Source organism: Mobula hypostoma, chromosome 19 (genome assembly GCF_963921235.1).
Source record: "Mobula hypostoma chromosome 19, sMobHyp1.1, whole genome shotgun sequence".
NCBI lineage: Eukaryota > Metazoa > Chordata > Chondrichthyes > Myliobatiformes > Myliobatidae > Mobula > Mobula hypostoma.
Genome location: NC_086115.1, coordinates 26,112,474 through 26,125,420, shown reverse-complemented (window position 1 = coordinate 26,125,420; position 12,947 = coordinate 26,112,474). Strand labels below are relative to the sequence as shown.

At 38.0% G+C, this 12,947-nt stretch overlaps 1 protein-coding gene across 9 annotated transcripts in view; it reads right to left on the bottom strand.

Moving 5' to 3' along the window:
- rhobtb1 (Rho related BTB domain containing 1) overlaps nt 1–12,947 on the bottom strand; it is an 82,758-nt gene that overhangs the window by 44,668 nt on the left and 25,143 nt on the right. For 8 of the 9 annotated variants that reach the window (XM_063071568.1, XM_063071569.1, XM_063071564.1 and 5 more), the window contains one exon: nt 6,005–6,190. In XM_063071568.1, the coding sequence (XP_062927638.1) occupies nt 6,005–6,190 (186 nt within the window). Of the gene's footprint in view, nt 1–6,004; nt 6,191–6,400; nt 6,473–12,947 lie in introns of all 9 variants that reach the window. The other variant, XM_063071570.1, reaches the window with a different exon arrangement.

The following is a 12,947-nucleotide window of genomic DNA, read 5'->3' as shown; positions in this document are numbered from 1 at the left end:
TATCAAGGATGAATCTCACCCTAACCATGGACTTTTTACTCTCCTCCCATCCGGTAGGCGCTACAGGAGCCTCCGCTCCCGCACAAGCAGGCACAGGAAGAGCTTCTTCCCTGAGACTGTGACCCTGCTGAACCTCACATCACAGCGCTAAGCAGTATTGCACCCATATTGTACTGTCTCAGTACTTTTATATTTGTGTGCTGTAGCACTTACTTTTTATTCGTAGTTATTTTGCATTTCTGGTTGGATGCTAACTGCATTTCATTGCCTTTGTATCTGTACTTGGCACAATGACAACAAAGTTGAATCTAATCTAATCTAATGTTGCACCCTTTATTCTTGAGTGGTCCTACCCTCTCCCTAATTATCCTCTTGCTCTTGATATATGTATAAAATGCCTTGGGATTTTTTTAAATTCTACTTGCCAAGGACTTATAAGAACATAAGAAATAAGAGCAAGAGTAGGCCATCTGGCCTGTTGAGCTTGTCCACCATTCAATAAGATCATGGCTGCCCTGACATGGACTCATCTCTACCTACCTGCTTTTTCCCTTAATTCTCCTTCTATGCAAAAATTTATCCAACCTTGTCTTAAATATATTTGGTGAGGTAGTGTCCACTGCTTCATTGGGCGGAGAATTCCACCGATTCACCACTCTTTGTGAAAAGCAGTTCCTCCTCATCTCTGTCCTAAATTTATTCCCCCGAATCTTGAGGCCATGTCCCCTAGTTCTAGTCTCATCTACCAGTGCAAATGACTTTCCTGCCTCTATCTTATCTATCCCTTTCATGATTTTATATGTTTCTATAAGATCTCCTCTCATTTTTCTGAATTCCAGCGAATATAGTACCAGGCCCAATCTCTCCTCGTAGTCTAACCCCCTCATCTCTGGAATCAACCTGGTGAACCTCCTCTGCAACATCTCCAAAGCCAGTATATCCTTCCTTAAGTAAGGAGACCAGAATTGCATGCAGTACTCCAGGTGTATCCTTCACCAGTACCGTGTACAGTTGCAGCATAACCTCCCTGTTCTCAATTTCAATCCCTCCAGCAATGAAGGTCAATATTCCATTTGCCTTCTTGACAGCTGCTCTTGGCTTTCCTAATTCCCCCGAGTTCTCTTCTGGCTTCTTTATAATCCTCAAGGGCTGTATTTGATTTGAACTTCCAAAGGCTGTACAATATTCCTAAAATTAAAAAACACTTCGAACTATCCACCTTACTGAATTTATTACTTTACTCCACCTGTTTTTACTGGCCCTGATGTCTACCTTCCTCTTCATTCCTCCACTTTTTGCTCTGGTGCTCTGGTTCCCACCCCCCTGGCAAATGAGTTTAAACATTCCAGAGTAGCACTAGTGAACCTGCCACCCAGGATATTGGTTCTCCACCAGTTTAGCTGCAATCCTTCTCTGGTGTACAGGTCACCCTGCCGTAGAAGAAATTACAATGATCCAAGAACCTGAAACTCTGCCCCATGCACCACTTCCTCAGCTTGTACTATCAGCCTGGTATTATTCCAGTCTCATAAATTTCATTGATTAAATCAGTAAGCTTTTCAATTCCATAATCTTCAAGGGCGATAATTTGTTCTATTACTAATTCATCAGGACCTGCTGTCTTTCCTTTCTTCATCTTATTTATTGTATTACGAACTTCAGATTTTAAAATACTTGGACCTTCAATGTTCTTCTTAATTTCTGGTTTTTCACCTCCATCGTCTTCAAACAATTCCTGAATATACTCAGTCCATCTGTTCATAATCTCATCTTTTTCCATGAAAATGGTACCATCCTTTGCTTTCAAATATCCACCTGAAGAACAGAGGAGCTTTTCACCAGTGATATTCTTGATTTGTTGATGCAACCTTTTTGGATCAGTAATAGGGATTCTTTCCAGTTGCTCACATTCCTGGTTGAACCATTCTTCTTTGGCTTTTTGACATAAGCTTTTAACTTTTTTTATCCAAGGATTTATATTCTATAGGACTTGCTTTTTTCCTTCTCCTTTCTTCCATTAGGTTTTTGATTTCATCTGTCATCCTTGAAGATTATGGAATCGAAAAGCTTACTGATTTAATCAATGACATTTATGAGACTGGAATAATACCAGAAGAGATGAAAAAAATCAGTATTTATCACTCTTTCTAAGAAACCTGGAGCAATAGAATGTGAATTACATTCGACCATAAGTTTAATGAGTCATATCACCAAGATACTTCTAAGAATTTTGATGACAAGAGCTAAAAGTAAGATACAAGCTGAAATAAGTAAAGAACAATGTGGTTTTGTGAAAGACAAAGGTACAAGAAACGCAATACTGATGTTAAGGATACCATCAAAACAGGCTACTCAAGTGCAAAAAGATTTGTTTGTTTGTTTTATCAACTACACAAAAACATTTGATAAAGTGAAGCACAATAAGTTATTTGAAATATTACAGGAAACTCTAGATCTAGATTCAAAAGACCTCCGCCTAATCAGAAATCTGTACTGGGAACAAACTGCCGCTGTAAGAATAGATGGAGAAGTGAGTCAGTTTACGAAAATCAAGGGAGGCGTTAGACAAGGGTGTGTTTTCTCCCCGATTTGTTTAATGTATATGGTGAAACAATATTACAAAAATAAGAGAACATTTTGGGAATCAAAGTTGGCAGTGAAAACATCAATAATTTCAGAGATACGGATGACACTGTGTTAATTGCAAGTATGGAGGAACTACAAAACTTAATTAATATCATTGTTGAAGAAAGTGCAAAAATGGGTCTATCAATTGCAAAAAGACAGAATGTATGGTGATATCCAAAAAGGAGAATCCTATCTGCAGGCTGAGAATAAACGGGGAAGACGTAAAACAAGTACAGAACTTTTGCTACTTAGGAAGCTGGGTGACATCAGATGGCAGGTGCGACATGGACATCAAGAGAAGAATAGGGATGGCAAAAGACACCTTTACGAGAATGAAGAATATACTGACCAACACTAAACTAGACATGACAACCCACCTCAGAGTATTGAAATGTTACATTTATCCAGTTATGTTATATGGTTCAGAATGCTGGACAATATCTAGTAACATGAGGAAACAAATTGAAGCAGCAGAGATGTGATTTTTGAGGAGGACTCAAAGAATATCATGGACGAAATGACTATCTCATGAACAAACACAAAAAGAGAAATAATGTATGAGATCATGAAAAGGCAACGTGACTTCATTGGACATGTGATTAGGAAAGAGGAGTTAGAATGCATGATAATTATGGGAAAGATTGAAGGGAAGAAAGCAAGAGGAAGGCAAAGACAAATGATGATGGAGATAGCAGCCAGAGAACTGGAAATGAACACCAATGAATTGATCCACTTGACTCGAAACAGGAGTGTGTGGGCCATGGCAGTCAAAGTTCAAACTGGGCATGGCATCTGATGATGATGACTGTCAGCCCATTCTTGCCCTGACTAGCATGTGGTACTGAGAGTAATCCAGAGATTACTACCTTAGAGGCCCTGACTCCCTATACTCATTGTGCAAGACCTCTTCCCCCTTTCTACCCATGTCATTGGTGCCAATGTGCGTCATGACCTCTGGCTGCTAACCTTCCCTCTTGAGAATATTCTACAGCCGATCTGAGATATCCTGGACCCTAGTGCCTGAAAGGCATCACATGATCCTGGCATCTCTTTCATGGCCACAAAATCACCTCTCCATCTCCTATCATACAGTCTCCTATCACCACCACTCTGCCTAACTTTACTTTTCCCTATTGAGCGTCAGAACCAGCCATAGTCCCACTGGCCTGGCTGCTGCTGTTGTGCCCTGATACATCACCCTCCACAACCCCCCTCTCCTTTAAGCAGTATCTGAAGGGGTATACTTGTTGCTGGGGAGAATGGCCACAGGGGAATCCTGCATTAACTAACTCCCCTTTACTTTTCCTTGTGGTCACCAGTCTACCATCAGAAGCCTGCACTCTGGGTACGACCACCTCAGTAAAAGTTTCATCCATGAGTTTTTCAGCCTCCTAGATGGTCCCGAGTACATCCAGCTCCAGCTCCCTGACCTTGTCAGTCAGGAGTTGAAGTTGGGTGCACTTCCTGCAGATATAGTCCTCAGGTAGACTGTTAGGTACCCTGAAATCCTGTATCTTACAGGAGGAGAATTCCATTATTTTAACCACCATCCTGCCTACACTGAATTAAGGACTAAGGAGTTTCTTGCCCGTGCCTTCTCTCAGAAACCTTTGAGTTTTGCCCTCACCTAGGTCATTTACTCAGCCTCTTCTCGCCAAGTTTGTTATATCTTTGGCTCTATCTTCAAGGGCAAGTTCTACAAGTAAGTGAATGATTCCAAGCAACTCAACACCCTTTGCCTCTACTTGTTTTCACTGAACCCCATTGAGTCAAAGCTATCCACTCTAACCCTTGCCCACTCCAACAATGGTCGCTCCCATAACAGTCACTTCACTTCAACCCACCTTATTTTTTTTTATTGGCCCTTGCTAAATTACTAATAATCCAAGCAATCTCTCGCTCTGCGGACAAGTCCCGCTTGCTGTTCAAAACTGCCACGTTAAGTCCATGAGGAATTTTCTCCATTATTCTCCACAATTCCCCGCTCTGCTGACAAGTCCCGACAGTACCTGTTTCCTTACTAACCCTAACATATACATCTCCGGGTGGAGGAAACTGAGGCATCTGGAGGAAAACCACACAGCAATGGGAGGAACATATAAACTCCTTGCAGACAGTGGAGTGAATTGAACCCTGATCTTCCAGTATTGTAAAGTGTTAAGCTAACCTCTGCACCACCGTGCTGCTCCTGGACTATAGCAAAAGGAAAATCCAGAGCTTAAGTACTACGATGCAAGGATAATGAAATGACCTAATAGGTCTTCCCAAAGACAAAATACAGAACATTAAAGATACGGTTAAATACTTCTGGGACTGTATTGGGTCAATACAATCTGACAATGTAACTGTCTGGAGGTTGAACCACATGAGTTTCAGTACTTTTGGTTAACTTTGTGCAACAGTCTAAAGGGTAAACATATTATAAACAAGATATTTCAAGCTTTTATGGCAAAGGTAGTAACTGAGAAGAGGTACAGAAATTTTTCGTAAATCTTCTGTTTTGAATCCTCCCTTGGTTGCACAAGTGTTCTTGATCAAAATAATTGATATGCAGAAATATGAAAACAACATTTTTATTTGAAAATTACATGAAAATGAGAATTGTCTGTAACTAAATAACTAACAGTACCTAGTATCAGACATTATTCGGATGCATCTTATCCAATGGCTAATATAAAAATATGAGTTTCAATTCTATTAAATTGACACAAAATAATCTTATCAGAATGACAGGATGGATGCAATTGTTGGGAAACTTCATTTTAGGCCCCTTTAATAAAAATACCAAGTTGGATCTCTCAGCATCTGCTATGAAACCAATTTGGTCTACTGGCTGGCTACCTGCTGCATATACTTACCAAAATTTTGTGGGGATGAACTAACTATGGCTTTTTTTGGAGCTGTGTAATCAAGACTTTTAAATAAGTTTTATTAGTTTATCAATTGGAAGAAAACTGAGAAACCACTTATTGTCGAGGATAAATGTTTTCATTGAAACAGAATATCTACAAGTTAGTTAAGCCAATATTTTCCAATCTCCTTGGCAGCTTACATATGGATAGAAAAAAATCTTGTACACACCTAGATAGCTGTACAATAACCTTGCATAGTAGTTGCAAGAGATAAATTCCAAATTCACTAGCCAAAAAAAGCTTCTTCTCTTCAATATTTTCCAACAGCAATTTGGAAGATTAAAATTCAGAAATATAAACAATTAAAACAGGAGCTATAAAATATATGGTTGATGATGTAGATACACATTTACTTACTTGTGCTAGAATATTATATTTGGATTATAATTACATTGTGAGCACCTGTGCTGAGATACAATTTTTTTTTTTATTAAGCTTTGTACTGAATTGATGGCATAAAGTACCTTGCTAAAGGGCGTCGTGCACGATTTACAGCTTCAAGATCAGCATAACGCAAATCCAACTGACAGCCAACTAAGACAACTGGTGTTCGTGGACAAAAGTGCTTGATTTCAGGAAGCCACATTGTTCTTACATGGTTAAGGGAATTGGGGTTAGCAATTGAGAAGCATAGGACCACCACATCGGACCTGAAAAATTAAGATTGCAAGCAGTTATTTTAGATGATTGTGCACGGTTCTTCATTTCATTCTTTAGATCATCCACATTTTTCTTTGAGCAATGCACAACATTTCCTTCCATGCAAAATTGGTGGCATATCGCACATGAGCAGAAAATAATACTGAAACACAGTCATGCACTTCCTCCTGGCAGTACCAGAACTAACTTTGCTACATTACCTCATGTGCTATGTCCACAATGCTGGTATGAGTTAGTTTTCCGGAGGCAGTATTTACTTTGGGTCTCATTCTCTGTACAAACGTTAATAAAAACAAATGTTTTGATTATATTTTTTGGTTTGAAAGATGAATAGTTAATGTTCCATTATTTTTAGTTTGAAAAAATACTTTCTACATTAAGGTTATTTTGATATCTCTGGCTCCATTTGTGCCTCAATCTTCGACTAGCTTGAAAAGTTTTAGTTCAGTACTTTTCAGTGAAATAAAATAATAATTATGCTATAAGCCAATCAATCCTAATCAAATGTTATAAAATCGGATATAATGCCCAAAAGAAAATCTTTTAACTTTTAAAGGAATCTCTATCATTTCAATGCCTTAAAGAGATATTCAAGAACAGTTTGAACATTTGCTTTTTAAATCTGTACTTTCCATGTCAATTATCTTGAACATAAAGGCAAAAATGTATCGAACAACAACTTAATAGATTAACTATGACCAATGCTCAACACTTGCCTACACAGGTGCTGTAGGAACATTCCTGAAATTTGATGCTTAATTAAGGTGCAATTCATTTTCCAGTGATCAGGAAACCTCATAAAAAGACATTTTTCAACATAAAATTGTCAAACTTACTTAGAAAATTCACAGCACTGGAGAGTGAAGGAGATGGGAAAAAAAATTAGCGTTCAATAGCAAATGCTCACCTAAGGATCTGGCAAAGGATATATTTTGATAAGTATTGAACTAGGATGCTCTACAATACTGACTGCTGTGTGCTTGCTATTGTTACTGAAGGCTACTAAAGTGTACTGTTTTTACTCTGATTAATTGTGCTGAAAATTTCAGGTGTAAATAATCAAGTACTTCCCAATCCAACCAAGAATACAATCTCTTTAATATTGTTTTGAATGTTTCTTTTCCAAAACTCTAGAAAAGGCAAAGGCACGATGATTCATTAAATCTATGATTGCCATTAATATATGCCCATGAATTAGAAGAAACTATGACCAAAACTAAGGACAAAATGCTTGAAGATTGTTGACAAAATGACAGCCAGATAGCTTATAGTTTAGAATAAATTCATGCAATGTGTTAATTCTAAAAGATTTAATGGAGCTGGGAGGGTAATATTTAGAAACACCAATCTGAAAAATAATTCTAAGGAAAAACAAAGGAAAGAAAATATGTATACATCTTCTGCTGAATGTTGCCTGTGAAGTGAACAGTAAAGAGACCATAATCCAAAGTGAGCCTTCTAATTTCAGTGGTTAACCTATAATATGAAGCAACCCATTACCATGGAACTGCAGGCAACTGATAGAAATCTGTCAAAATTTTCCTCAGTAACCAGCGAATGTGATGGAGCAATGTGCACCGATGCCATTTTTGGTTATGACCATTCTGCTTCCCAATGCAGAACACTTGTTCAACATCACAACAGAGCTAGACCAGATCATTAAAGTCAGAGGTATGTAATACTTTTATTTTGTTAAACTGAACCATTTTCTGTGAATTTATCACAAAAGGAGTTACATTCAGAAGGTTCTAATTAAAATAAGAAACAGCACAATTTTAGAGAAACAGATTTTGCTTAGACATTGTCTGGATTATTGCAAGTTCCAAAGTATATTTCACATTGCTTACTTTGGGCTTGCTTAGATTCATGTTTTTTTTTAATCTCATTAATAAGTTGAGTGGACCCTTAATGCTGAAAAGTCCACGAGAAAATAAACAAACAGTAAAAACTTATCTTAAGCATCCAGTGAAAAATCAGTATCCTACATTTCCTGCTAAAAGTGGAATGGTCAACTGTAATTATCAACATTGAACATGAAAAACTTTCGAACTTTAAAGTCTGTATAAGAATGGAATCTCTACTAATTTCACTTTTCATTGACTGGAACTGACTTTTTAAAACATAACAATGACCTTCAGTACAGAGTTACATTTTTCTCTCCTTTATCATAACTTTTATCATCACACCTGAACAATGCACTTTCTTCACAATTGTAACCTCCTGGCAATAAGCTTTGAAGTTTTATATGAGTAATTAGTTCAGTCATTGGACAAGAAAAATGCTTATTTCTAGAAAATAAGAGAAAATGGGTATCATATGACATTGACTCATCTGAAACTTTAGTGTCCCCTGCAAGGTATGTTTACATTAACCTGAAATGGGTGATCAGAAAAATGAAATGTTGGTAGAGGCCGACTTTACACTATGTACTATAAATCTGTGCACTACTGTTTCTACAATACTACAATATTCAGACTCAATTGTTAGTAATATTAAAACACATAAAGAGGTTATGCTTATTATGTATATAGCTCAAGAAAATATCAGTCACCCATTACTAAATGCTCATGACAGAGCAATGATGAGCTGGTTTTAGCTTAGATAAATTTGATGCATTAAACAATCACTGGCAACTTTTAACCTCAGTTGCTTTCATCATTGACAATCTAAATGTATCTCAGTTTTTGCTTTAGGTTCATTTCCTGAGGATGTCAGTCACACACTTGGTTATCTGCAGCCAGGAAACAAATTCACTGTTGATATTTTTATCAACGATTTTGGGCTAGCATCCAAACTCCTTAAATCAGAGGCATATGACTGAATCCTCTTATTTCCATTTTGTGGACTGCAGATTGTATCCCAGCTTATTTATAGTAAGCAATTCAATTAAAAGCTTGCAGGCCAGTAGAAGTCAAGTGATATTCAAGGAAGCTGCACAAAAGGCTTCACAGCACCTTTTTGTATATGTAGCAATCAACTTGAAGGGAGGATTTGTGCCTGGCTTCACTCTGGCAGAAGAGAAGGCCAGAGGGCCATGGACAGATACATTGGTGTGAGGAATGAGAAAGGAAGCCGAATGGCATGCAACCTTAAGCTCAAGATGGTCACTGTAGACAAAACTGAGGTGCTCTGTAAACCAACTGCCTACCTTACCCTTGTTTTCACCAAAAAATCTGAGGTCATATTAGGAGCAGTGAATGCAGTAGCTTCAGTGGATGATGGAGGAAGTTCACATGAATCTTTGCCTCACCTGGAAGAACTGGTTATGCCCCTGGATGGTGACGAGGGAGGTGGTGTAGGAAAGAGTGTTGCACCTCCTTCAGTTGAGGGGAAAGTGCTAGGGATCAAAAAAGGGTTGAGAGGCATGAGCAGATCAGGAAGTCATGGAGTGAATGGCCCCCTATATGAGTTAGAAAGGTGTGGGGAGGAGAAGACTCGGCTGGTGATGGGATCCTGTTACAGATGGCAGTAATGAAGGATGATGATGTACCATCCCGAGCAACGCTTCAAATTCCACCTAGGTAGTCTACATAATTGAATTTTCCAGTTTCAGGAAACTTTTACCTACTGTAGTGCTCCCTTTCCTTCTGGTCCTCCCATGTTTTCTTCCTTTCCTATGCTCCCTAAATGACCATCACCCATCTGCATCACCATCTCCCACCCTGTCAGTCACATCCACCTACCAGCCACATACTTCAACCCACAGGATCTCCTCCCCCAGGTGGTTCCATCATCAACATAGCAGTTGGTGCATCGCTTTATAGCCCCAACTATGTAAGATTAGTATTTGTTTCCCACCGCTCTCTGCATCAAGTTCGTACATTCTCCCCATGACCACATGGGTTTCCTTCATGTGTTCTGGTTTCCACCCACATTCCAGAGACACATGGTTAGGGTTAGTGAGTTGTGTGGATACTACATTGGCGTTGGAAGCATGGCAACATATGCAGGCTGCCCAGCACAATCCTTGCTGATTTCATTTGTCACAAAACGATGTATTTCATTGTATGTTTTGATGTAAATGTGACAAATAAAGCTTTATCCCTCCATAAAAGTTCCCATTATCAAGTTCTTTACTTATCAGATTCCAGCACTGGTAGACTTTTGCAACCAACCTCTAGTCTCTGTCTCCACATTCACCCTTCCCCTCTTGGCTTCATTGATCTTATTTCCTCATTTTCTTTGTCTACTTGCTCATTTCACCCATCTGCCTCTGTAAGTCTCTGTCTCCCAAGTCACTCCTCCCCCATTGATGCTCCTTCTGCCCATTTTCATCAGTCCATTATTGGCCCAAAACTCACTCATCACACTCTCCTCTTTACACCAGTTATCTACCCTCTTCCACGCTCATTGATGCAAATTGTCGACAATTCCTTTCCCTAAAAGATCCTGTTTGGCCTGCTTACGTCATCCAGCAGTTTGTGGTTTCCTGAAAACAATTTAACTGCTTAGCTTAATACTATTCTAGGACTATGGCATGTCTCTTGATTCACTCTTTGCGATTGTGATTTAACTTCAGAAGCACTGCATTGGCTGCTAAGTGGGATCTAATGACACCCTGAAAGGGAAATTAAAATTGCACATTATTCCTCTTTCTTTGATGGTCATATTTGAGGTTTACATAATGGCCATAATATCCTTCTAAAATGGCTTAAAAGAGCTTTGTTATGTTTTACTAAACAAAAAAATAAGCCTCTCAGTGTACTATCCTTTCAGTACTGAACACAGGAACTCCCTTAGGTTGTAATTCGAGTCTAGTAGGTGTATCTTGACGCACCATGTTCTATTTAAATAAATATTCTACTACTAAACTGAGATCTACTGAATTTGGACCCATGTCAATCCACCACGTTTATCCCATATTATTGACAAGTATATTCACAACCTGTTCCATGCTGAAATTTGGTTTATGTTGATTAGGTTGAAAAAAACTACAATCTGTATCAGAAAGGAGTCAATGTCATAAGGAGAAGGAACTTTTAAAAAAAGGCAAAAATATGTTTTGTAACTTTATCTACTAAATGCCAATATGCTAAAAAGAGTGCAGTGGGGGGAGGGTGTAGAATTAGAACCCACGTACAGAGAGGGAAGAATTTTGCTGGTAACTTGGAGAGACGAGGACAGTTCCTTACATTTAGTGTTATTTGTCCAAATGAACTCATGGCATAGTCCATAAACAGTGGCAACAGTTTTAAGGAATGAATTGTTAAGAGATATGGCTCATAGTCTGGATCTCACATGGAACTCATTATCCAGTCTCCTGCATTCCCATGATTTTGAGAAATGGCATTCTGTAATAACCTATTCAGATAGGAATCTATATAAATTCTCGCTTACTTTAGTCACAGCACACAGAGTTGCAGTCTGCATACTTTTTTAAAAAAAACAAATTAATTCCAAATGGTTGACTGATCTTATTAAATTTAACCTCTCAACTATAAGTAAAAGTCACATTTTATTGAGATGTTAGAAAGCAAGTATAATGCAAGCAAAAGCCATCATGAAAACCCAGCTCTGAGAAACACAGCCCCTATCGGCTAGCAGCTGTTCCCAGCAGCTCTGCAGAAGTCACAGCCCAGATGGTTCCATCTTTAGTTTACAGGGGGAACTACATGGAAGCAGACTGACAACAGATGGACAGAAACAACTAACTAATAATATACACTTGTAGCCCCAGTTTAAAAAAAAACATTCAAGAGAAGAGAGGCCTCCATTTTTGATACTAATACATTTAATTAAATAATCATAAGCAACTTAAGAATTATTTCAGTTTTACAGATTGGCATCTAAATTAATTTATATGAACCACCACTGATCTGAAATACTAACTGCGTTCCTTCTGCAGCTTCTACTAGCTGTGTATTTCCAGCATTTGTTTTTAATAGCTATATAATTTTTTAAAATTTCATTCGTCATTCCCCTCCAACATCTCCAATCTTTTGAACCTCTCAGTGCTCTGTGCAGTGTTAACCTGGCAGAAGACTGTAGAGGTAATTTCCTGCAGCTCAAAAGGACTATTTCCATTTCATTAAATCACAGGTAGTCCTTACTTTTGCATTCTCCTGGTTTGATAAATTGAACTTTGGAACTTCAAATTTTAAGCCATTCTCAGATAGTTAGTATTTCACAAAGGTCCTTCCTATGTCAGTTCGTTTTCACTGCATAAGCAGATAACCCTAGCACACCAGCAAGCTTAACAATATTTATCTTGTAATCAGCAAATCTACCCTCGAATATTTCCTTAGTAAAGGCCTCGCCTACTTTAATCTGATGAAGGGATTCTAACCTAAACATTAAGCTTTTTACTCTTTTTCAGCTGTTGACTATTAAATATCTGCAAAAATGCAAACTAGGTCAATGTTTGGAGAACCGACAACATGTACTAAAATTCCAGCTGTACAAAATTCAGATTTAAAATATTGAATTATGTAACTGGTATTTCTTTTGCATTTGGTTCTGATTACACTTATAATACCTTTCTATTTTAACTGTAAAACATCCCCAATGAACTCATTTCAAAACATGATTATGTAATTAAGGGACACAAATAAAAGGAAATTATTGCTTTGCATTCCATGCACTAGCACTATTTACAAACTTACCTGACAAAAATGCTTACAACTATTATTGGATAATGCTGCCAGCAAAATAGGGTCTATAATGAAGAAACAAAGGATTCTGTCTGCCCCAATAAACAGCTACTGCATATAATGGTTGCATATACTATTACCAACCCTAAAATTTGTT